The 26,673-nt window shown below is 48.2% G+C and overlaps 1 protein-coding gene across 8 annotated transcripts in view; it reads left to right on the top strand.

Annotated features, from left to right (window-relative positions):
- CABIN1 (calcineurin binding protein 1) overlaps positions 1 to 26,673 on the top strand; it is a 1,271,888-nt gene that overhangs the window by 732,453 nt on the left and 512,762 nt on the right. For all 8 annotated transcript variants that reach the window (XM_078667788.1, XM_078667793.1, XM_078667787.1 and 5 more), the window contains 2 exons: positions 1,868 to 2,050; positions 16,639 to 16,973. In XM_078667788.1, the coding sequence (XP_078523914.1) occupies positions 1,868 to 2,050; positions 16,639 to 16,973 (518 nt within the window). The remainder of the gene's footprint in view (positions 1 to 1,867; positions 2,051 to 16,638; positions 16,974 to 26,673) is intronic.

Here is a 26,673-nt window from a genome sequence, read left to right as displayed (position 1 = left end):
CCTACGGTAAAGCGAAAAAGAAGGTATATCATCTTAAGATTTAATGGAATTACATGTTAATATGAAGTCTGATCTTTTTACTTTACCATGTCCTAACGTCATGTGACAAAGAACAAAATTCACTTTCCTGTCTTTATTGAAGAAAAAAATCAGCCCACATTCAGGATTCGCTTTTCTCTTCTACACCTTCCTCATCAGCATTTCTCTCTGTCCTGATGACCAATTCTGCTGTCCCTTTGTCTCTCACTTTTTTTCATTGGTTTCTAATGGGAATTCGGACAGCTTGGAAAGTGTCTATGGGAATGGGGTAGCTCTTATGAAGATGTCTAGACTTAAGTATTACAACCATGACAAGTTAATGTTGTCTCCCTTTCAGATTCTCTGAATCCCTAAAATCCACGCTCTGTAGGCTCTTGTAGTGTTTCCAAGACTTTGAGCTTATTTGTACAGTTTAATGAAGGAGGTGAGGACAGCATCTTGAAATGCTTCTGGAGCACAATGTCATGTTTTCACATCTTCTGTCCATCAGTTTTAGCCTTCCATTTAGTCTCTTAACTTCCCACTCCATAATGTCTACTACCCAAGTAGATTTGTCACTTCAGCCTCCACCATTAAGATAATATTATGTGCGTTTCTATTTCTTGGTCTTAAAGATCCCAAACAGGATTGTTTCACTGTGAGATTGTTTGCTGTGATAATAGTTTATCACTTTGTCTTCTAATCTTCTACCCATATGAGGAGAGCCTGGGTGTAAAAATAAACACCCTCTTGTCTTTCACCAAGTTAGTATTTTTTTCTTTGGGAGGCATTATTGTCCTTTAGCTGGAGGTGTACCTCATTATTTTGTTTTTTCCTAATCACTATCCTATTACAGGATTATACACAAAGCCTGCCGAGTACATGCCAGCCAAGCACTTGCTTAAAATCCACTCCAATTTGTCCATTGCCGCAACACGCTCATCTCCTCACTCCAGCATTGGGCTCCTGCAACACTGTATTGCTTTGGAACAAGTATCCAGTGCTGTTAGGAACTCTGTTGTTTAGCGTGGACCTGCGTCTCTTTTCTATACCATCTGGGTCTTACAACTTCCCAATGATGAGAAACATAGTTGGGACTGAGGATCCTTTCTCTTCTGACCCCAAAAATAGACTGCTTGATTGACCTTGCCCTGCAAGGTCAGTGCAAAATCTGGATTTCTAGAGTTGTAGATTTTACCGTAGTTACAATCTAGTATAAGGGCACCATTAACTTCTTTGTTTTTTCAGCTTAAAATTACTTTCTGGATTCGAATTTTGTGCCATAGTTGGTTAAATGACTTTTTTATTTACATTTGCTGCTTTAAAAAAAGTTGCCTACTTTTAAGTACATCGTCTTTTTATAAATATTTTTCCCATTGAAAGTAATTATTTATAAATGAATTCCTGGATATCCTGGACATGTGTGAATAGAATTCCTCTGATGGTGAATCTAATTGCAGATAAGGAACTTTTCTTTATTTAGTTGAGGTCTGGTTTAACAGTTGATTCGATTTAATAAATCAAATTGGCTGCTAACTGACAGATGAAGTTTCACTTAGGAAGATGTACATGGTATCTCCCAAGCAGATACTGCTAAAATCATTTTGTGCTCTCTACAGCATTTCAAATATGCGTTACCTTTAACAAAACAGACTTATACTACATGATGACTGACGGCGTCAATACGAGATCATCATGTCCCAAAGAGAAAAATATCGAAAAACAGTGGCAAAGCTCCAATTGCATATTATTTTTTTACCATGACCATAATTTAAAACACTGTAGTACTGCTTTCCAGGGTAAGGGTAACTTATTCAATGACCTTGACTATTTTTATCCATTTCTGCAGAGCGCAGTCAAGACAGCACAGCTGTGGTACTCTCCGATTCAAATTCCACACAAGACATCTTTAATGAACCTGCCAGTTCCCAGGACAGTTCTAGGAAGCTTTATGGGGAAAAAAAGATTCTTCCAAGTCGCCCTGACCCAGTGCCACCATACAAAGAAAATCATGCTTTCACAGAAGAAAGTGGTATGTTGATATTATGGTAAAAACCAGCCACATGAGACTCCTGGCCATTCACTGGTATGCGAAGAGCGGTCACATATGTCAGAAGAGTGCATGGATTAGAGCCTTCGTACAGGGATTTATCTATCTGGATATATTCTTAAGTGTTGCAACGGTAACTGCTGTTGGAGGTAGATGCCAGGGAAAAAGATTGACGACTGACAGTGATTTCTGATAGCTAATAAGACTTAAGAGAATGGGGACGGATGGCTGAATGTAGTACCCTATCTTTATGTTATACAAGATTTTACTGCCTGAAATGTTTTGGGCTTTTCTTAATCCAGGGTTGATTAATCACTGATAACGTATCCACAAATAGTGCAAATAGTAATCAAGTTAATGAATAATAACTATCTTATTATGGTAACTTAATTGATTACATCTGCATTTGGATTTGGAATGGAAAATTGCTATGCCTCATCAAACCCATACCTTTTGAAGATTCAAGTTTTTGATGATTTTCTGAAACAAAGAGAAAATAAAGAGAATAATGTTGTAGGAAAGTGGATTGATATTTGGGATGGACAAGTTCCACCTCAAATGATCAGCCAAAAGGGTTCTACCCACTCCTCCTGGAGCATACCCTAGTTTACTGAAAGGAGCCTCTCTGGCCTTCCTAAGGAACATTCCAATAGCTGATATATGTAAAGCAGCTACCTGGTCTACACCACACACTTTCACAAAACACAACTGTGTGGATGTTCTAGGCCACCAAGAAGCTTATGTTGGTCAGGCAGTTCTTATACTTTTCCAAACCAATGCAACACCCACAGGCTAACCACTGAATTTTGAATGTATTTATTAACTATACAATTAATTAAAAACATTCCAGTAAAAGTGCATAAAAAACGAGCAGATAAAAGGTTGGACACAGTAAAAAATATGGAGTCTATGGATAAAAGTTTGTCATTCATGTGTTATATCCCCTTCCCGCCACACCCACTCAATCTGCCATCACTGGGTCATTGTCATGAGTCCTTGTACAGAGTTTCCAAGGCACCTGCATAAAGGTTTGGGGTTTTTCTAGTTTGTCAGTCTATAGGTCATTCTCCTTGGGCCTTCCATTTGGAGCCATAGGTATGGTACAATTTCTGTAGGACAGGTGAGTAGGATCAGGGCTCTGCATTTGTTTGAGGGGAAGCTGCATTATCCCCATTATTAGCTGTACTGGGAACCCTGGTTAAATGTGTTCATTTGCAGCCTTTAAAGCCATGCAAATCAAGTGAGTAAATTTCCCCAGTCTTGCCAGGGTCATCGTGGTTGTTTTAGAAAACCACAAGGCTGATGCTTCGCTGCATGTCTTGATTCCCTTGATACAAACTGGGCAAAGGAGTCGACAGCGTCCATTACTAAGAGCGGGGCGGCAGCAGCAAAGTAGGTGTAGCCAGAATTCCCTCATGCAGGAGCACAGTCTGCAGTTTGTGAGTTCCCCTTTACGTGCCTGTTAGACCTGGCATATTTGGCGCGGTTTCTCCTGTCTTTTTGCCTCTGCCTCCTGTATTTATGACGCTGTGCTTGATTTCCTTTTTGCTGGTTTAGATGCTTTGGGCACTTTGCCACTGCTGATCAGTGTCAAAGTGCAAGTGCTCCCTGTGTAAATTATGATTGTAATTGGTTATCCATGATTGGCATATTTGTATCACCAAGAAGTCCCTAGTAAAGTGCACTGAGTGTGCCAGGGCATGTGATACAAATTCTACTAGTGGGCCTGCAGCACTGATTGTGCCACCCACATGAGTAGCCCTAAAATGGTTTCTCAGGCCTGCCACCTCAGTGTCTGTGTGCAGTCTGTGAACTGCCATGTCCTCCTGGTCAGTGTCCCCACTGACCAGGCCCAACCCTTCCCTTTCTGTACATATTGGTCACCCCATGGAAGGCCCAAGGTACCCCCTTGGGCAGGGTGCAGTGTATGTGAAAGGTAGAGCATGTACTAGGCAGGTGACATGCTCTGGTAGTGAATGACAGCCATTTTTGTTTTTCACTATTGTAAGGCTACCTTGTCCATAAACTATCATCGGGAATGCTGGCTACAGTGGCTACCAGCATTTCTTCCCATAGGAGGACATAAAAGTCTGGTGTCCCTGAACTCGGAATTTAATAACCAATCTTTTAGGAAAGGTTGTTTTAAATCCTGTGTTTGAGAACAGCACTTTTAGAAAGTTGCTGTTCTCTTATCTGACCTTTCTGTGTGCCTTTGCCTGTTTGTGAACTGACTGTCTGGTTTGAGACAGGGGCTGGGAACCCCCCAGGAGGCTGGCTGAGTCAGCCCTAGGCTGAATGACTGCATCTGCATCTTGAGTGGTGGGAGGGGATAGCACCTGGGCCTGAATATGGCTGTGCCTTCCTTCTACAGTGCTGAATCCACCTCCTGCTGGGCGTCTGACGACCCTGCCCCTCTCCCTGAAAGGAAAGGAGAAGCCAGGAAAACAAAGTGCTCAATTAACACCCAGAACTGGTTCAGACCGGGTTTAGAGCCCTCCTGCACAAAGGGAACCAAAGACTTTTAGGGGTATATGTACAGGACCCCTGACTACAGAAAATTAGATCATCCTGGAATCAAGAAGGAACCTCTGCCAAGGAGAAAGCTGAAACTGAAGAAGGAAGACTGTCTGGCTGCTGCCAAGGAGAGGGGAAGGACTTTGCTTTGTGCTGTGTCCCCTTGCTTGAAGGAATCTCCAAGGGCCTGAAGAAAAGCTGTCTCCCTGTTAAGAAGTTCCAGGAACAAAAGGACTTCCCCCTCCAGCTTCCCTGAACTCTACTGAGAGAGTTCTGTCCTTCCTGGAGTGCTTGGCCCATGAGTGGTGCCTCTGGAAGTTGTACCTGTGTTGGGAAGCTGGAAACCAAGATTTAAAGAACTTTCTGCAAAGTTTTATTGCATCGCTCGCGGAGCGCATCCCCGTCAATGCGAGGAAATTCCCGCCGCTACGAAGGCCGAGATCGCCGCAGTGCCTGTTACCGCTGCCAGAGTAGTTTGCGGGCCTTCGTTTGCAGGACGCAACAGTCCGTGCGGGAAGATTACCATCGCTGCGAGCATCGTCGCAGAGCCTGCCATCACTGGGTGAGACCGTCACACTGCTTGCTTGTGGACCGCATCACGTCGCTGCGAGAGTCGTCGCAGAGCCATCGCATCGAGGGGCCACGAGAGTAAAAGATCGACCCTGAGCCGCGTATCGTTGCCGCACCGGAGATCGTCGCCGCCCCGAAGATAGTCGCATCGTACCTTTTGCGGGCCGCTTCTACCGAAACCTGTGCACCGGAATCCACGCAAGGTATCGCTTCCCTCCCCGTACAGACGGAAGTCACCGCAACACGCCCGCTACATCGAGCGGGGTTGTCGCCTCGCCTCCCCAGGGTCTCAGGAGTGACGCATCGCTTGCTTTTCACCGCTACAGCGTTCACTTGGAACTTTTGTCGCATTTAAAGGTACTGTTGGCTAAAACGTGACGCAACTGTGAACAATTCTAACGCAACCTTAAGAACTCTTTTGAACCATATTCTTGAACTGTGTATGTTGGATTTTTTTGTCGTTTTGGTCTTGTGTACTTCAGATTAAATACCTTTATTTTTCTAAACTGTTGTGGAGTCAGTTTGTAGTGTTTTCACTGTGTTACTGTGAGTGTTGGTACAAATACCTAGCACATTGCCTTTGATAAGCCTGACTGCTCGTGCCAAGCTACCAAGGGGGTGAGCAGGGGTTATCTAAAGAGCGGTTCCTCCTTACCCTGACTAGAAGCAAGGGTCCCTATTTGGACAGTGGTACCTACCTCTACCAACTGGAGACCCCCAGTTCTAACAGTGCCCATGCAGAGTTAAAATTGGTGATTCCTAATGTGCATAATTTCATGGCGAGAATTTTGGTTTGGGCTTGTGATGTCAGGGCCTCGTTTAGGTAGGATTTTGCTTTGCCTGCCATATAGGAGCTGTTAAGCGGGGCTAGGTGGCGGCTGGAGTGAAGAGATTTAAAATCGAATTCAAATGACATTTCGCGGACTTGTCTGTTTATGGCTTTTTTCCAGGCATTTCGTGGGATTTCATGCAATTGTATGCTCTTTTCCACGATCTTTAAAGTGTTTAGCGGTTTGCCAAGACAGGTGTGCCATGGTGAGCTTGTCCCCTTGAAGATGGCTCTCAGTTGATGTCTTAAGGAATTTGTTTGAGCCCTTGTAATCCTTAAGTATAGTTTTATTATCTCCCCTTGGCACATCAAGCCTGGCCTTACCAGGCCTAGTGAGAGTCTTAGCCTTCACTTCCTTGCCAACCTTTGGATAGAGAAGACTGATTTATATGCTTTGGCTTGGGTTGCGATGAGAAGGGCGTCCTGCATCCCCAGAAAAGCCTGGTGGCCATGGCTGATGGCTGGCAACAGTTTTGCCTTTAGGGCAGTCAATATTGGTCCGGCAGTGGGACTTATCAGGTGTAAGCTCAATTGCTTTAAAAAGAATATCACCCAGATCCGCCGTATATAGGTTGAAGAGGATGGGAGCCAACACACAACCTTGTTTCAGGCCGTTGTTATTTTGGGGGACACTGTGCCGGAGCTGGTTTTGACTCGCACCCAGGTACCTTCGTATAGCGATGTAATTGCCTTCAATAGGTTTGGTGGAACGCCCCAGTATTCTAATTTCCACCATAACCTATTTCGTACCACTTTGTCGAAGGCTGTGCTGTAGTCGAAGCAGCAAGAGAGTGGTGGATTTTTCTTTATTGCTGCTTCAGTTGCTAGGTGCTCTATCGCTAGAATGTTATCCATTGTCTGACTGTGGTCTGAATCCGGTCTGATGGCAGGGGATGATGCTTTTTTCTTCGGCCCATGTCTCCAGGTCCTTCAATATGAGGCGGGCGTAAGCCTTGAGGTCGAGCAGAGCGGTGAGCCTATAGTTTGATGGCTTTAAACTATCCCCTTTTTAAAAAATTGGGACTAATATAGATCCCCTCCAAGAATCAGGGTTTTTTGCTGTCATTAAGGAGTGGTTATAAAGAAGAGTGAGGACGGTGGCTCAAAAGTCAGGGGCCTATTTAAAAACTGGTGCGGGTATCTCATTTGGCCCAGGGGCCCCATCGTTCTTCTTCTTCTTAAGTATCTTAATAACCGTTTGAGCGTTTATCGGGGCTGCCGATGTGTAACGCATTTCTGTCAGGTCTACGTAACCCTCGGGTGGATGTCGAGGGCTGGGGGTCAAATTTTCGATCTTTGCCCAAGGTTGGTGGAAGTTTTCCACCCCGCAGTTAGGCTCATCCGTGTTGCCTGTGTTTACATGGCTGATTGAATATAGATGCTTTACGTGGACCAGCCAGTCTTGCTCTGCCACACCGTTTTCTCTTTCCGCTCCTCTGCTGCTTAGCCGGTTTATATGTCTCCATAATCCTGCTAAATTCTTCTGTTTAAGCAGGGAGAAGACTTTGATCCATTCCCTCTCTATGTGGGCTTTTTTGTGTTCCCACCATTTCTTTCTTAAGGCTGCCCTCAATGCTGCAATCGGGGTCCCATCCGTTTGTCTGCCCCCTCTTTTCTTTATTGCAAGTGCCTTGCACAAAAGGCGTTTGCTGTCGCGTATGTCCTTAGTTGGGTGGATGCTTCCGGCTGTTGATAGTTTTTTTGCCTTGAGCGTTGTTGCTGGGGATGGCCCAAGCTTGCATCTCCTCAACTGTGGTCTCCCAGTTTGTTATCGGTGAAGACGACATTGCTCGGATCTCATCCTGTTTTAGATCCTGCCAGTTTTGAAGCTTCACGCCTGTCTCATCTGTCCATCTAATTCTCTTGAGGAGGCTATGAGGAGGCTATGATTTTAATCTCCTCTGGACTTTCCGATGGTTTGGAACTTCAAGGCTGCTGGAAGTTCCAGCTTGAACACTGTTACTAGTGGCATGTGATCGCTTTCCGACCTATCCTCGACTGTGAAATCTTCCAAAATGGCTGCCATTGCTTCACTGACCATGATATAGTCGATTCTCGGGATGCCTCGGAATGTTGGCTGTGGTTGCCCAACATTTGCGTGTGTTGCTTTCACAGCGTGAGCTGAAGATAACTTATGATTGTCTAGTAAGTCGTGAAAGAGTGCGGCCCTTCCTGACCCTCGATGTGGAAGTGCAGCATTGTCGAGGTCCTTAAGGTTGAAGTCCCCAGCTAGAATTACCTGATGAGTTTTATATTTAATTAGCAGGTCGTCTAATTGCCACGCCAGTGTCTCCAACTGGTCTTTCACGCTGGTTTGTGCTGTGTTGACATAGCAGTTTATTATTAGGAGGCACATTGGCTGTGAGGTGTGTTTCAGGCCTTTGATCTGAAGAACTTGCAGCCCAGATGAATTCAGGTTTATTCCTGTCGCTGCGGGGGAACTAGCGTGTTTTATATAAACTGATAAACCGCCGGACTGGCGACCAAAAAGGTTCTTTTTTTATTGCTGGAACATGATGTTCATAGAACCCTGCCAATGGTGAATTAGATAAAGCCCAGGTCTCTTGAAGGCAGAGTATGTCTCCTGTTTCCAGGAATCGCCTAAGGTTTTTGTTCTCGCCGATCTTGCCGCTCCCGGCGATGTTCCATGAAATTAATGTTAGGTTCTTCTTGGGAAATGGTCCTCCCTTAACCTCGCTCCTGCCACTGCTTTTTGGGCCTGTGCACATAATGTGTTTCTACAGCCACACATGCCTCGAACGGGAAATATTAGTTGCCCTATAAGCATCTGCTCATGACATGCAGTGCTGTTGATTCATATGTGCCCACGCTCCTCCACGGAGGCCTGTGGCCGTTGCAGTATTTTCTAATATCTCTTTTTCCTTTCATGCATGGACATCTCGTTACTTATTTCTTCGTTTAACGTCATCATAGGACTGCTGTGACTCCCTGATGTAGGCCAACATCCAGGGAGGAGCGCTGAGAAAACAAACTATAGAAAAGAAAGAAATGATACAGTAGGGATCCCTCAGACAGTTTTAATATTTTTTTCGCTGCGTAAGTGCGTATCCGCTGTCTTTATTATGGATCCCACTTGGCAGGATTACAAATTCAAAAACAGGGTATATGGGCAAGCAGCGACACCATTACCCTGTCTGTCGTATCAACATCTTTTTGCCATAGATTACCAACCTTATGGGTTGATGGCATTCATCAGGATACGAATCCCTAAGAAAAGTTTTATATTTGTACCCTCCTAGCTTTTTCAATATATGGTTGGGAACTCCTAGGGGGTTTTAATTGCCCTAATTGTAGACACACAGTCTATGTACCCAAGTTTTATCAAGGATGATCCCAACTCGTGTAAGCACAGGAATGCACAGACTACAGGAGACGCTCCCCTTCCTGACAAGGAGAGTAAAAAGCTACACACAGCAGGCAAAAGGGTAGCAGTGCAATCATCCACAGATTAGAGGATTTCCGTCTTAGTTGGCCTGCTCTCCTGCAATAATTGGACTCTTTGGGATGAGATGGAGGAACTACATTTACATCTCCTTGAGGATAAAGGAAGCATGGGCAAGAGCTGGTAACTGAGGGGAAGACCATCTCTAATGCCACTATCTGCTGCTTCCTAGATGCGGCCGACTCCACAACCAGAGATGTCAACACAAGTATCCTAGTCAGACATCTTGCCTTGCTTCAAACCCCTAGCGATACAAAATGGGATGATGGACGGAGCGTTTGAGCAAATCAAACACTCACCCCCAGTCAACTGATCTGGGTTTAATCCATCACCATTCTTTAGCTCACTCGCCCACCCCAGTTCAGACATGGCTATATGCAAATCAGTCTGACCCTGTGCCTCATAGGAACAGTCCAGCCCGAACTGCCAAGCCATGTCTTCCCTGGACCGCAAAACAAGCATCCTGGGACCGGTTTCGGATTCATAATCCTCATCAGCCAGGCTATCTTGAATCCAGTGGCCAAATGAGCAAGGGACTCAAGTCTGAGCATACCCTGCCACTATGTGTATTTTCTTCCTAAGATGGTTGGTGTTGAATATACAACACAAAAAGAATGCAACACAAAAAGATGATGGACGGAATGTTGAACATTGTCAAACATTCATCCCCAGTCACAGATCTGGGTTTAATCCATCGTTATTTTGCTCACCACGCTACCCCAGTTCAGACATAGCCATATGCAAATCAGTTTTGACCCTGTGCCTCTTTGGAACAGTCCAGACCGAACTGCCAGGCCATGTCTTCCTTGGACCCAGAATCAAGCATCTTAGGACCGGTTGCTTGTTTCCGGTCCAGGGTAAGGCATGGCTTGTCAGTTCGGGCTGGACTGTTCCCATGAGGCACAGGGTCAGACTGATTTGCATATGGCCATGTCTGAACTGGGGTGGCGGAGTGAGCTAAAGAACGGTGATGGTTTAAACCCAGATCAGTTGACTGGGGGTGAGTGTTTGTATTGTCAACGCTCTGTCCATCACCACCTTTGGTTTTTCTTTGTTCGCCCTAAGTTGGCAGGGTATGCTCAGACGTGAGTCCCTTGCTCACTTTGCCACTGGAGTCAAGCAAGCCCGGCTGAAGACGGCTGTAATGCCAGAAACCGGTCCTGGGAAGCTTGATCCCGGTCCAGGGAAGACATGGCTTGGCAGTTCGGGCTGGACTCTTCCCATGAGGCACAGGGTCAGACTGATTTGCATATGGCCATGTCTGAACTGGAGTGGCGGAGTGAGCTAAAGAACGGTGATGGATTAAACGCAGATCAGTTGACTAGGGTGAGTGTTTGTATTGTCAACGCTCCGTCCATCACCACCTTTGGTTTTGCTTCAAACCCCTGGCCTTAAACCAGAGGTAAAGCAGCATTAGTTTAACCTGGCATTTGATTATCAACATCTCTTCGTACTGCAGGTGCACCGGATGCTCGAAATGCTTAAAAAAGACACTGACCCAGTCAAGTCTGTGGGTGCCCATTAAGCATCTACTCAGCGGCTGTTCTTTATGTGGTCACAGAGGAGTTAGTAGGACCACCTCTCCAAGCCCACCCATCTCCTTTCAGAGGCAACAGGGACCATGCCACCAACATTTAACACAGGGTATTGTAAAGTGGACTACAGAGGCAACAACGCTAGGGGTAGGGGCAAAGGAGACTCAGCTAAAGGAGCTGCTACCTCCAGGCAGTGACTCCCTTTGTCACCCCCGATCACACAACTCTTGTTGAGGACAAACTTCAGGGGGTTGTTCATCAACCACACAAAACATTTCACCCTACAAACAAACCTTCAGTCCAGAGAACCAGCACCTTCTTCAAGAAGAGGTTCAGGCACTCATCCTCAAAGGGGCAATAGACCTAGTGCCACCGCAGCATCACTGAAAGTGGGTTGTAGTCTCTATCTTTTCTAATCCCCAAAAAGGACAGGTTTCTAAGGCCCATACTAGTCCTCTGGCCCCTTAGCAAGAACCTCCTTGTAGAACATTACCAAATGGTCACTGCAGGATGTAATCTCGCTGCTTCAGCGAGGTGACTTTCACATACCCATCCATCGTCACTACCTACAGTTTGTCATAAGAAGTCAACACTGCATCAAATGCTAAGCTGTGGTCTGTCGTCCATCTCATAAAAGGTGGCACTCACATGTTCCCCTACCTAGATGATTGAATGGTCAAGAGTGCAGGCAAGCAACAATGTATTGTCACCCAAGCCCCTATATTACTCCTCCACAGATTGGGGTTCAGCATAAATGCTGCCAAGTACCACTTCCAGCCCTTTCAAATCCATCCCTTCCTCCAGCAAGGCCTTTCCTAGCCAGGCCAGGGTTCAGACATTCCAGCAGATACTGTTTTGTTTTCAGCCTGATCGTCTAATCACAGTAGGAACAGTTTTGCTCCTTCTTGAAATGATGGCTTCATGCATAGTCAGGGTGTATGACAGAGGCACGCATGGCTGAACCACCTGCGCCTCTAACACTCAGCCCCAACAACAAATGCACCTAAACAACACATTTCTTTACCATGCAATTTCGTGGTAAAGGCATGTTTGCTAAAGGGATGTGTGGTAAAGTTCACACCTCAGCCCTCTGCCCTGAGTCCTAAAATCCTAGCACCTGCCCTTTAACCTCCCCATCCCTGAAAACAATCCAAACCTAAAACCTTAAACTATCCTGACTTCCCCTGCCCTGAGCCCTAAAACTCTGCCCTCTACCTTAAAACCTACCTCAACCTCCCCAGAGCCCTATAAACTGCCCCCCCTGCACTGAAAACTGCTCCTTCCCCCTGCCCTGAGCCCTGAAACTCTACCCCCAACCTTAAAACCGACCCAGACCCCAGCCGGCCTTCCTGAGCCCTAAAATCGGGCCCCTCCCTTAAAACCTATCCTCCTCAGCCCCCCTTGCCCTGAGTCCTAAAACGGTCCTCCTTCCTTAAAACCTACACCCCCCCAGCCCCTGCCAAACTTACCTCGCCACGTCCCTGTCCTTCGTGCAGGTCCACCCTTCCGGTTCTTCTCTCCGCCCTCTTAGTAAGGTAGAACGACGGATTGCCTTAACCATGCATATTCGTGGTTAAGGCAAGTTTTGTTTAGCTTCCGGTAAAGCGGAATGCATGCTTGAAGCCGCGTTATAAAGGCTTTTTCCTGCATAGCCATAGTCTCCCATACCAGGCTGCACATGCGTCCTCTCCAACAGGGCCTATCAGCACAATGGTCCCACAGTCCAAGGGCAATGCTCAGCAGATGAATTGGAGAGGGATCGTTGTCTACATTTTTCCTCCTTTCCCACTTCGGTATGTGGTTCGGAAGCTTCAGTAAATGTCCCTTCTTATCATCTTAGTGACCCCCAACGTGGCTGACAAGCTGGGTTCTCAACCCTCCTCGAGATGTCCGCTGTCCACCACAAGAAGCTCCACAACACACTGTTCCTTCTCCTCCGAGCCAAGGTACAATCAAGCACCCCACCCCTAGAAAGCTCAATTTAAAAATGTGGCTCCTGATGTCCTAGTTTTCGGTTAGCTACATCTCTCTCAAGATTGCATGAATATCCTAAAAGAAGCATGAAGATCCACTATGCAAGTCTGTATTGCGGCCGAGTGGAAAAGGATTGTCCATTACTGCATTTCCAAGCAGTTGGACCTCCTAAACCTGCAGCCCAGCTTATTATCTGTCACTTCCACTTGCAAAAATCAGGCCTAGTTTACACCATCATACACCTTCACGTGGCATCTATTGCAGCCTACTTGCAGAATAGGGAGCACTCACCCCCATCTGTACCTTAATGTTGTTCATACCAGAATCATGGGTCCTCCTTTTGAAACACTACACTCATGCCCCTCACAATTTCTCTCCTGGAAGGCCATCTTCCTTGCAGCTGTTATATCCTTAAGACATGATAGCGAGCTGCAGGCCCTCCCTTTAGAGGAGCTTTTCAAGTTCATAATGACAGGTTTGTCCTCCGAAATAACCATACGTTCCTTGCCAATGTGGTGTCTACCATCCACCTCAACCAGACCATAGAGCTCCCATTGTTTTCCCCTCAGCCAGACTTGGTTGGAGAGAAGGCCCTTCACACCCTTGACTTCAACCATACCCTTCTACTATATTAACAGGACTAAACACTTTTGCAGTGCACTAAACTGCAAAGTTGTTGACATTTCTTCGTTTTGGTTTTGCCAAAAGGTGGTGGATGTGCTTTCAGATTTAGGGTGTAAATATAATGGTGGACCTCCATAGGCCTTGTGTAAGTGTAGAAGGGTGTGACTTCACAGCTAGTTAAGCCCAACAGAATTTCAAAGCTTGTGAGATTGGATACATTGGTGTGACTATTGAGTGAGAGGTGGGGTATTTAGGTAAGATTGCTTGGGATTTAATGCTTTATATCCTCATGTTACTGCTCAGGGTAGTGTGAGTGCAGGTTGGCTTGTGAATTTGTAGATGTAAATAACTAGATCCGGGCAAGAGTGACTGAATTGAAATATCTTGGTGTCTTTACTGTACCATTCACAGTCCTGGAAGCTGGTAATAGTTATTCTCGCATGTTGTGCAATAGGCTGCTTCTATCAATCAATCAATCAATCAGGTCATTTATAGAGCGCACTACTCACCCGTAGGGTCTCAAGGCGCTGGGTGGGGGGGGGGGGGGTGCCGTTACTGCTCGAACAGCCAGGTCTTGAGCTTCTTCCTGAAGGAGAGGTGGTCTTGGGTCAGGCGCAGGTCGGTCGGGAGTGAGTTCCAGGTCTTGGCGGCCAGGTAGGAGAAGGACCTTCCTCCTGTAGTCGCTCTTCGGATGCGGGGGACAGCGGCGAGGGCGTGGTTGGTTGATCTGAGGAGGCTCTTGGGAGTGTAGAAGTTGATCCGGTTGTTGAGGTAGCTCGGGCCTTGGTCGTGTAGGGCTTTGTGCGCGTGGGTGAGGAGACGGAAGGTGATTCTCTTGTTGACCGGTAGCCAGTGCAGATCTCTCAGGTGTCCGGAGATGTGGTTGCGTCGGGGGATGTCGAGGATGAGTCTGGCCGAGGCGTTCTGGATCCGCTGGAGTCTCTTCTGGAGCTTGGCCGTGGTTCCGGCGTAGAGGGCGTTGCCGTAGTCCAGTCGGCTGGTGACGAGGGCCTGGGTGACCGTCTGCCGCGTCTCGGTGGGGATCCACCGGAAGATCTTACGTAGCATGCGCAGGATGTTGAAGCAGGACGAGGAGACGGCGTTTACTTGTCTGGTTATGGAGAGGGAGGAGTCCAGGATGAAGCCCAGGTTGCGTGCGTGGTCCGTCGGTTTGGGTGCGGTGCCCAGGGCGGGGGGCCACCAGGAGTCGTCCCAGGCGGAGGGCGAGGAGCCCAGGATGAGGACCTCCGTCTTGTCCGAGTTCAGTTTCAGGCGGCTGGTCGTCATCCATTCAGCTACATCTCTCATCCCTTCGTGCAGGTTGGCTCTGGCGGTGGCGGGGTCGTTGGTCAGGGAGAGGATCAGCTGGGTGTCGTCGGCGTAGGAGATTATGTTGAGGTTGTGTTGGCGTGCGATGGCCGCGAGGGGGCTCATGTAGACGTTGAAGAGGGTGGGGCTCAGTGAGGATCCTTGAGGGACGCCGCAGATGACTTTGGTGGCCTCTGACTTGTACGGTGGTAGGCGGACTCTCTGTGTTCTTCCGTCGAGGAAGGAGGTGATCCATTCCAGTGCCTTGTCCTGGATTCCGATGTTGCCGAGGCGCTGTACTAGGGTGCGGTGGCAGACAGTGTCGAAAGCCGCGGAGAGGTCCAGGAGGATGAGGGCCGCTGTTTCTCCGTTGTCCATCAGAGTTCGCAGGTCATCGGTGGCAGCGATGAGGGCGGTCTCGGTGCTGTGGTTCGCTCGGAAGCCCGACTGTGAGGGGTCGAGGGATCCATTAGTCTCGAGGAAGGCGGCCAGCTGTTTGTTGACGGTCTTCTCGATGACTTTGGCCGGGAACGGGAGCAGCGAGATGGGACGGTAGTTCTTGAGGTCGGTGGGGTCTGCTGTGGGTTTCTTGAGAAGAGCGCTGAGTTCGGCGTGCTTCCAGCTCTCAGGGAAGGTGGCGGTGTCGAAGGAGGTGTTGATGATGTCCCGCAGGTGGGGTGCGATGACAGCGTCGGCCTTGTTGAAGACGTGGTGAGGGCAGGGGTCAGTCGGGGATCCGGAACGGATGGAGTTCATGGTGCGGATGGTGTCTTCGGTGCTGATCGGGGTCCAGGTGCGGAGGGTGGTGGTGGGTGGCGTTGTTGCGGTTGTGGCTTGCGTTGGTTGGTTGCTGAAGCTGTTGTGTATGTCGTGATCTTGTTGTGGAAGTAGGACGCGAGGGAGTTGCAGAGGTCTTGCGACGGGGTGATGTCATTGTTTCCGGCGTTGGGGTTGGAGAGCTCTTTCACGATGTTGAAGAGTTCCTTGCAGTTGTGTGCGTTGTTGTCCAGTCGATCCTTGTATGTATTTTTCTTGGTGGCGCGGATCAGTTGGTGGTGTTTCCGGGTGGCGAGCTTGAGGGTGGTCATGTTGTCCGTAGTCGGTTCCCTTCTCCAGACTTTCTCGAGGACTCGACAGTTCTTCTTGGAGCTCTTGAGTTCGTCTGTGAACCATGGTGTTTTTCTGCTGCAGGGTCTGCTGGGTGGGGTTCTCAGAGGGGCGAGTTCGTCCGCGCAGTTGTTGATCCACTTCTTGAGGTTGTCGGCGGCCTGGCTGGGGTTCGCTGAGCTGGCGGGAGGGTGCTGGCTCAGGGAAGCGGTGAGCTGGTCGGCTGTGATCTTGTTCCAGCCTCTTCGGGCAACCTGTTGCTGGTGGTGGAGGATCGTCGTTCTTCTGAAGGTGAAGTGGACGCAGCTGTGGTCCGTCCAGTGGAGTCCTGTTGCGTGGCTGAAGGTGACGTCTTTGCTGGATGAGAAGACGGCGTCGAGTGTGTGTCCGGCGAGGTGGGTGGGGGTGGACACCAGCTGCTTGAGTCCGAGGTTGGCGAGGTTGTCGAGCAGGCTGATGGTGTTGCGGTCGCTGTTGTTCTCCAGGTGGAAGTTGAGGTCCCCCAGGAGGATGTAGTCGGCGGAGGGGAGGGCATGCGGGCTGATGAAGTCGGCGATGTCCTCGCTGAATCATAAGTTTAGTTGCTATTGCCACAGGTTTATAGTGGGAATGACTGAATTGCATCTCTGTTTTTTTCGGTTTGCAGGAAAGCCTGAAGAGACAGCAGAAATATCCGAAGTTCTGTGCAGTGGAGAGCATGGCCAGAAAGTCTTTTCTGATTCATGTGTACAAATGGCAGTTTCCACTACTCCGAAGCCTGTTCCACCACCTCCTGCCCAGTGGGACTCCAAGAAGAGATCAGAGCCTTGCGGGGAATTTCCTGACTACCCTCAGAGTCTTCCCACAGACTTTGAGGAGCGGTGCAATGTCCTGACACAGCAATGCACCAGCGCCTTCCGTCTGTGCCTTAGCCGCTTTCCACAGCACTATAAGAGCCTCTACAGACTGGCTTATCTGTACACCTACAGCAAGACCCACCAGGTGAGATACTGTGGATGTTTCAGCAGGTTGTGTGTGGCAATCACTTATTGAACATGCTTCCCTCCTTCCACTCCATATGATTTCACAGTTTTACTTGGAAAGCAAACCCTTCAGTGTTCGTATTCAGTTAGGGATATTGTGTTGCTCTTGACGTATCACAGACTGATAGCTTAACGACGTGTGAGAAATCATTTACATAAAAGTACACTAAATACATTGGGCCACGTGTAGGTAGCCCTCTGCACTGGTGTAAAGTAAAATGGCTGCTGTATACAGATCTTAGTTGACAGGGATTGTGGTATATAGCTCATTGGGTAAGAGTCAAAGTAAGTCCAGTATATTTTGAATACCTGTTCTTTTGTTCTTATGGTTGTGTGTACATTTTTTTATTTTATGTGTTGTTGGCTGCAGTGTTGTTTTAACTTTTCTTCTCACCAGACGAAGGGTTGGCCCTCAGTTTTTGCCTTACGGAGTTATTTTACTGATAGACGAGAGCAGGATTTTAGTTGAATCGTAGTTTAAAATGTGTATGTTTTCACCAGCGCACAACCCCAAGACTGTTTGTTCGGCAGTAGATGAGATTTCATCAGAGAGCATTACATATCCCTGGCCAGTTTTTTTTGTTGCGTTTGAGTGCATAATTAGCTAACATTAAAAACCAGTGGCGAGGGGGACACTGAACCAAAACAAGGAGAGTTGCACTCTTCGAATTTCGTGGGCACTTTTGGATAAAGCGTGGGCTTTTTACAAGCCTGACAATTGCATGATTTGTTTTGTAAATCACGAAATCCAGAAGGGTCTGTAGACTGTGCCTGGTGAATACTAAGGAGCAGGGCACAGTGACTGCTTGTTTTGGGAGATCCAGTAACCTTTTAGTGGGAGAGGTGTGGCGCCGCGGCCAGGGCGACTGACGCTGGAAGCTGGGGACCACGGTTCGATCCCCGGCTCCGGCGGCAGGTTAGCCCAGCACCATGTGACTCTGGGCAATAGCTCGCTTAATCTTCCCGACGGCCCCCCAGCGCCTAGAGACCCTTACGGGTGATTGTGCGCTTTACAAATGTGGACTTTACAAATGTGGACTTTTTTTCAACACTGGACTCAAAACTAAGAATGCATATTTCCAGGCAATATTGACTGATAAACTTCAGTGCAGTGTAAAAGGTCCTGTGCCTTACTGCAGCCACCTTAATCTTTCTATTCATCGTGTCCCACTCTCTCATCACGGAGAGGCAAAGGCTTCTATGTGCCTCATACCTTTTCTGAGGATAGGAAATGGCTGATGTTTCCTGCTTAATTTGTGATCTTGTGTAAAAATGTAGCTGGCGCTCGGGTAAAGCAACACAATACCTTCGGGTCGAGTCTGCAATATAATATATAACAAAAAAAAGTCAAACGTTTCACGAAGAGGGTGGGATCCCATTCAAATTCAAAAGCTGAGTGGGTGAGTTAGAGAAGAGAAACGTGCAGGCAGCCGCAGAAGCAATTTAAAGTGTACTGCCGAATATTAAATTTACATCTATATTCTGATTAAAAGAAGAATCATGACTTGGAAGTAACAAACTGCTCAACACTGAGTAATTGAAAACTAGATTTAATGAAACCGTCCACGGCAGTAACAGACACGTGCCGTGCCTTGCGCAACTGGGAGACAGAGGTCACCCGGAAGGAATACTTGTTGGTGCTTGAGCCAAAATCAACATAAAAAGTAATGTAATTAAATTAGAGCCAGAATACAAGCGGAGCAATAGGAAGAAGAAGAGAGAATTCAGTGCAAGTGCAAACGGGTGTGGGAGATAACACCTAAAAAACGGGCGGTACAAGGAGATGGCCCCACTTCTCTAATGCGACCTCGGTGGCAACCATTCGAAGTAAAGGAAGTTAGACCCCACGTGAGCACTTTGAAACCAATAGAGGACACATCCAAAAGCAAGCATTGGCCGCGCGGCCACAAAATGTAATAAAAAAAACGCGAGTGGTGATGCACGTGGTGCGCGTGCGCGACACCGCAAGTGCTACCTTGCCGGCCACCAGCTTGCAATTATGCGCATGTGCGCGCGCTCTTGTGCACGTGTTAGTAAGCTGGTCGCCGGGAAAGTAGCACTTTTCAAAGCAGCTACTAAATGTCTTGGCCAGGCCAGCACATGCGCTGGATCAGGCCGAGACCTAAAAAGGAATGCCAGTATTCCATTTATGTTTCTTAAGCTGTTCTGCACTACAATATTGTTCCACTGTTATTATAATTCACCCCCCCAGCCAAGTTCAGTGGCACATTTGTACTTGACGAGTGCCAATAATTGTGGTAAGGGGGATTGCTTTCAGCAAGGTCTCAATAATCATCAAAATTTGTACACAATCTTGGATCGTCCTTTTCTCTCCATGATGTTCTGAGTCTGTTGTGTGATTTGTATATAAATCCCGTACTGTTGTGTATTTGAAAAATATGTGTATTTTCTTCCTAAGATGGTTGGTGTTGAATATACAACACAAAAAGAATGCAACACAAAAAGATGATGGACGGAATGTTGAACATTGTCAAACATTCATCCCCAGTCACAGATCTGGGTTTAATCCATCGTTATTTTGCTCACCACGCTACCCCAGTTCAGACATAGCCATATGCAAATCAGTTTTGACCCTGTGCCTCTTTGGAACAGTCCAGACCGAACTGCCAGGCCATGTCTTCCCTGGACCCAGAATCAAGCATCTTAGGACCGGTTGCTTGATTCCGGTCCAGGGAAAACATGGCTTGGCAGTTCGGGCTGGACTGTTCCCATGAAGCAGAGGGTCAAGACTGATTTGCATATGGCCATGTCTGAACTGGGGTGGCGTGGTGAGCAAAATAACGATGGATTAAACCCATATCTGTGACTGGCGGTGAATGTTTTGCCAATGTGCAACATTCCGTCCATCATCTTGTGTGTTTTGGTGTTGAATATATTCATTGGTCGTGGGCCCAGCCCATGGCTCAGTCTGTGTCTGTGAGAAAACTTGAACATTTGCTTCACTATGCATGGTATGGCTCATAGAAGGTTTTTATAGCAGCACATGCTACTAGTCAGCAGTGTTCATTGTGCAGACGAAGGTGTTGCCTAGATGAGCAATCAGTTTTAGAATCCAGAGGGAAGGTGGTATTATCCGAAGTAGAAAAGAACATTAAGTGAAGGGGTGATCAGCTGACAGAGGGAAGAGAGAAACAAGCAATGGTGCACCAGCACCGTATGGTGATGATCATTGTAGTGCTTAATTACTTGATATAGTGATATACTATGTAGTGCAATGCAACCTGAAAACATAAGGCCTGAGAATGCATTTGGTGTACCTCCATGTTCTGATGCAGTTCCCAAACCATAACATTGCGGCGGCTGAGTAAGTTTATTTTAATCCTGTACTGGTCCATTCAAATCCACAAAATGTTTGAAAAATTTGCATTCAATCCCTGGGCCAGTGGGAACTCTACAGGTTCACATTCCACGCTCAGTCCCCTCTGTTCTTTACCCTTGCATATTACTGTCTTCAATTCTGATTAATCACAGTTGAGGCCTGGGCACTCATGGACCAGCTGCACCACTCTGAATTATCTTCCTTCTGGCCGTTCAATATCAGATGTGGATGGCTACATAGATTTGTCATCTTGTGAATTGCACCACTCACCTCACCGGATCTGTAAACTCTTGCAGTAGCACTTCATGCTAGCTGGTGACTGTGAGAAGTTGGCCTGATACATGATGTTCACTAGTTCTAGTGATCACCTTGTATCAGTCCAAACAACCCTTATGGTGATTGGTTGTAAGTCAACCTTGTAGACCAGCTATCCTAATGGTAGCATGGACAAAGCAGTCTTAGGCTAAACTCTTTTGGCATGTGAAGCCAGCTGTTTTACCACAATATAAACCCTTGAATACCAGATGAAAGGACACCACACAGGTTGTTATGAAAATACACAGTATATTTATTAATAACAACACCTCTGAACTCTTTATGAGGTCAGAGGGCTAAGCACATGACAATCTCTTACGAAAAATACGACAAGTTGCACAAAATTACAATGGTGCCCTAGGGGCACGACAAACCATATACTAAGTAAGTGGAATGTGAAAGTCGATAAAAGAAATGGAGCTGTCCAGAGGCTGTAGGATCGATGGGACCATGCTACACTAACTGTAGGTAAGTAATAGGAGGCCCACGGAACGTGTGTGCAGAGTGTGACCTCACACGCGAGATGCTTAACAACGTCTATGGACAGTACAGTTCAAGTTAAAGGTGAGTACGGACAATCCTGACTAGGTAGGACTAAAACGACTGTGGAACTGGACACTAGGACAGTTAAACTACCCTTGAGCACCGAAATGCTCTCGTTACCTCACCCACGGGCTGCGGGTGCATAGGTGCCAAAGTGTGTCCGGTTCTCGCGTTGAAGTCAATGGAGCCGAAAAGAAAAGATGCTGCAGGCGACCAGGAGGAAGATGTCCGGTGCGATCCAAGGGTGGATCGGTGAAGAAGAGGACCTGAAAGCAGAGGGGACAGTGTTCAAAGTCACTAGCCAGTGACCGGTGTGGAACCAGGAAGGAACCAGGTGCTGTTGTCACGATCAGGTGAAGAGTGGACGCTTGACTCTGCAGCCACGTGGACCAGGAGGTGTCTTCGACGACCAGGATGGAGGCACGAGCTGTCCCATGCAGGCTCTCGCTGTCGGCGGTGTCGGATCCGGAATTGGAGTCAACAGGCCTTGGCAAAGGAAACCCACGCGGTGAGTGGAAAAGACGTCTGGTGCGGACTAGGAGAGTCCGGGGTGCCCCTTTTGGAAGGGAGCAAGTGTGAGAAGTTGGCCTGGTATATGATGCTCACTAGTTCTAGTGATCACCTTGTACCATGCCAAGCAACCCTTATGGTGCAGGTTGTAAAGTCAACCTTATAGACTAGCTATCCTAGGGGTAGCATGGACTAAGCAGTCTTAGGCTAAACTCTGTAAAGGCATGTGAAGCAAGCTGTTTTACCATACACAATCCCTTGAATACCAAATGAAAGGACACCACACAGATATATATTGAAAATATATATGGATTTATTACTACAAATATCCCTGATACTCTTTATGAGCACAGAAGCAAATGCGTTAAAACAAAACACAGTTAAAATACACAAAAGTTGCACAATTATGGATGAGCCCTAGGGGCCACCTAAACCATATACTAAAATAGTGGTATAAGAACCACTATGGGGAAAGTGAAGAGGCCTAGGGCCTGGGGAATCGCTGGAGCTGTTCGGGACTAGCAGTGAAGAAGTCGGGAAAGGCCCGCGGGACTCGGGTGCAGTGTTTAAAGTGCACGCACTCACCAATGCAAAGTCTATGGTGCGTAAAAAGTACAAAGTTAGTTAGAAAGGAACCTTCCGAGTGACCTAGAAGGATGAAACTTCAGACACAGACACTAGAGGTGTGTACCAGTGTGGGAACACCGGCGGAGCTGAGTTACCTCACCCACAGGAAGCGGGTGCATAGGGTCGAAGTAGTGTCGGGTTTCGTCACGCAGGTCGATGGTGCTTGGAGCTGAAGATGCTGCAGGCGGCTCGAGGTGAAGAGTTCCGGTGGATCCAAGGGTGGATCTGAAGAGGTGAAGACCTGAAAGCAGAGGGGACAATGTTCAAAGTCACTAGCCAGTGACTACCGTGGAACCAGAGTGGGACCAGGCGATGTCGGGTGCAAACAGGCGTCGAGGTGTAGCTTCTCTCTGCAGCCACGTGGACACGAGGGGTCGAGGACGTCCAGGAGTCGGTCACGAGCTGTCCCACGCAGGCTTCTCGCTGTTGGCGGTGTCGGCAACTTGATTGAAGCAAACATGCCTTGGCTAATGCAAGCCACGCAGGAATCGAAAAAGGCTTGTTACTCGGACCAGCAAGGTCAGAGCAGGGGCTCCTTTTTACAGGAGCAAGGGCAAGTCTGGAGCAACCAGACCCGCAGTGAAAGTTGTAGGTTTCGTCGCCAAGATGGCCGCTAGCCACGTGGCAAGTGGCCGGGATGGCGCGTCGAGTGGCACGGTGCAAAAGGGCCCCACGCAGATCGTGGAGATGCTGGGGGGCTGATCTTTGGTGCAAGGGCTGCTCGAGGTTAGGGCTTCTCAAACCCCAAAGCACAGCGTCGAGGGTGCCTCTGATGCTGCGCTGTCAGCGTTTCGGGGGTCTTCCAAGATGTCCGGTCCCACGTCTCTCGGTGCCTCCACGGGTCCCTTCTTTGCAGGGACTGTGGATCGGGCGGTGAGAAGTCTGGGAGTCTGGGTCTTGTCAGGCTCTGGGCTCGGGCTCCGGCGGGAGGCGGCGGCAAAGCAGACGTCGAGTTGCTGGTTGGTGCCTGTGTTCACAGGGTGGTCACTCCTTGGCCACAAGGGAGATTCTCTTCCGTCTTCTGTGCAGCAGAATGTCGAAGTCCAGTCTTCTTCTGTATTTCAAGTTGATTCAGGATGATCTGAAGTCTCAGGACACAGCTCCCACTCTTATTCGAATCAGGGGGGCCGGATCACCTACTAGGTCCCTCCTCTGGGTGGAACCAGGAAGGGGGGTGGTTACACCCCCTTTCCTTTGTCCAGTTTCGCGCCAGGACTGGGGCTGGAAAGCCCCAGCACCGGTTTGAACTGGCCTATGCACAGGGACACCTTGTGTGCCCCAGGCATGTCTGATTCTATTCAGCCCTGTCCTACCCAATACACAAAATCCTGTCTGGAGTGGTGCTAGCACCTCCCCAGGCAGGAAACCCTTTGTCCAAGCTGCCCTCGCTGGAAGGACTCCCAGCAGCAGGAGGTCAGACTTGTGTCTGTGGTGACAGCATCCATTTTGAGATGCTAAGGCTCTGTTTAACTTTAACCGGGCTTCAGGCTAGGTACATGTCGTGTCTCTCTAGAAGGGTGGAATGCTACCCCGTCGCCAGAACTGGCGAGGGGGTAGTATTCCAATTCGTATGACACCTTACTCGACATGTTTTGATAAAGCCAAACCCAAGATAGCATTTAACCGCGAGGTTCATAATGCACTTAAGAGTATATGGTATGGCAATATCATGAAACAGCTAAAGGACATGGTTCCGAAAGCTGCAGACAGGCTCAGCTCATGCCAGAGCACCATCTCACATATTTCCAAGCACTCTGCCTCCAGGATTGATGAGGCCTTCCATAGGAGTGACTGATAGGAACATATGTGTCCATTTTAGGTTGGGTATAGGAATACTACACCTAAGTAAGGGGTGGTTACACCGACTGACCCCAGCTGAGTGATCAGCCAGTTGTGTCAAATATGGAGGCCAGGCCAGGGGTGGCACAATACATGCTGCAGCCCCTGGTAGGCCTTGGAAGCACCTATGCCCTGGGTACCTGGGTACACTGTTACAGGGGCCAATAAGGTGAACCAGTTCCAATTTCGTTATGCACCTAAAGTACATGGGTAACAATTTAGAGAGAGAACAGCAGGCTGTGGGTCTGATTAGCAGGCCCACAGCCACATTAAGTCATAAACCAGTGAAGCAAAAAGCAAAAATGTGGGGTGACCATAGGATAGCAGACCCTACTCTCCTACAGCAAGGGCCAGTCTGGAGCAACCAGACCAGCAGCAAAGATTCAAAGGTCGTCTAGGAGGCCACTAGCCAGCCGGCAAGTGACCAGACAACGCGTCGAGCAGCAAACAAGCAGAAGGGCCCCACGCAGATCTCATGGAAGCTGGAGGGCTGATCTTCGGTGCAGGGGCTGCTCAGGGCTGGGGCTTCTCAATCCCCAAAGCACTTGGTCGAGTTTACCTCGGGAGTCGTGCTGGAAGCGAAGTGCAGGTTCAAGATGGCCGGTCCCACGGGTCTCGTCGCACCCACGGGTCTCAGCTTTGCTGCAGATGTGAGTTGAGGTCGGAGAGATCTGGGAATCCGGGTCTCTTCGGTCTCTGAAGTCTGGATCCTCGAGGGAAGACAACAAAGTGAAGCCGCTGGACGCTTGATGGTGCCTGCAGTTGCAGGGTGGACACTCCTTGTCCACAAGGGAGATTCTTCAGTCTTCTGTGGAGCAGAACGTCGAAGTCCAGAGTTTCTTCTTGTAGAACTGTTCAGGATAATCTAATTTGGAATGGGACCAGCTCCTACCTTTATTCTCCTAAAGGGGGTTGCACTACTGACTAGGTCCCTCCCCTGGGTGAGACCAGGAAGGGGGGTGGCTACACCCCCTATCCTTTGTCCGGTTTCCTGCCAGAGCTGGGGCTGGGATGCCCCAGCAACTGGTTTGAACCGGTGTATGCACAGGACACCTTGTGTGCCCCAGGCATGTCTCATTCCTTTCAGGCCTGTCCTACCCAATACACAAAATCCTGTCTGGGGTGGTGCTAGCACCTCCCAAGGCCGGAAACCCTTTGTCCAGGCCGCCCTCGCTGGAAGGACTCCCAGCAGCAGGAGGTCAGACTTGTGTCTGTGGTGGCAGCATCCATCTGGTGATGCCAAGGCTCGAGTTAACTTTAACCGGGGTTTACAGCTACATACATGTTGTGTCCCTCTAGAAGGGTGGAATGCTACCCCCATCGCCAGAATTGGCGAGGGAGTAGTATTCCAAATCGTATGACACCTTACTCGACATGTTTTGATAATGTTATACCAGAGTTAGCATTTAACCGCGAGGTTGATAATGCACTTAAGAGTATATGGTATGGCGTTATAATGGAAACAGCTAAAGGACTTGGTTCCGAAAGCTGTAGACAGGCTCAGCTCATGCCAGAGCACCATCTCACATAATTCCAAGAACTCTGCCTTCAGGATTGATAAGGCCTGCCATAGGAGTGACTGATAGGAGGATATGTGTCCAGTTTAGGGTTAGATATAGGTATACTATATCTACAGCAAGGGTGTTTACACCACCTTGCCCCAGCTGTCGTGCAGCCAGTTGTGTCAGTTTTAGATGGCCAGCCAGGGGTGGCATAATACATGCTTCAGCCCCTGGTAGGCCCTGGGTACACCTATGCCCTGGATACCTAAGGTATACTGTACAGGGACTGATAAGGTGGCCCAGTACCAATTGGTAATTGCACCTAAATTACATGGTTGTCAATTTAGAGAGAGAACAGCTAGGCTATGGGTCTGATTAGCAGGCCCACAGCCAGGGAAAGTCGTAAACCAGTGAAGCAAAAAGCAAAAATCTGGGGTGACCATAGGATTGCAGACCCCACTCTCCTACAGTGACTGTGTCCGGGCATGAGACAAGAGGCACCCCTGCATGTTGACATTACTCCTTCTTTATTTGGGCCCTTTGATGCAGATCCAGAGCTTAGCTTGTTAATATTGAAAAAGTTGATGCTGATGAAAAACAATACATTCATTTAGGTGAATAAAATTGTGGCTTTATTAACATATTCGCCCGTTGTGAACTCTACATCAACCACGACACGCAAATAAGTTTGGCAAGCACTGAGGCCTAGGCTTGAGGTTGATTTATTGATAGGTCTGTTGGGGTAGCACGTAGCTAGCAGACAAAATCTGAGACAGGAAACCTTTGAGCAATCCCACAGGTAGGCGCAGCGACACTACAGTGGTCGAGGGAGATTGGCCCCAATAAAGCACACATGCCCGGGGGTTTACACACGCTCCTAAAACGCTATAAAGTCAGATGCTACATAAATTAGGAACATGTAGCCAATCCCGCTCCCCACGCCAGACAGCTGGACATGTTACCCACTGGCCGCATTATGTTAA

The sequence above is a fragment of the Lissotriton helveticus genome, chromosome 11 (genome assembly GCF_964261635.1).
Source record: "Lissotriton helveticus chromosome 11, aLisHel1.1, whole genome shotgun sequence".
NCBI lineage: Eukaryota > Metazoa > Chordata > Amphibia > Caudata > Salamandridae > Lissotriton > Lissotriton helveticus.
This window is presented reverse-complemented; position numbering and strand designations above follow the sequence as displayed.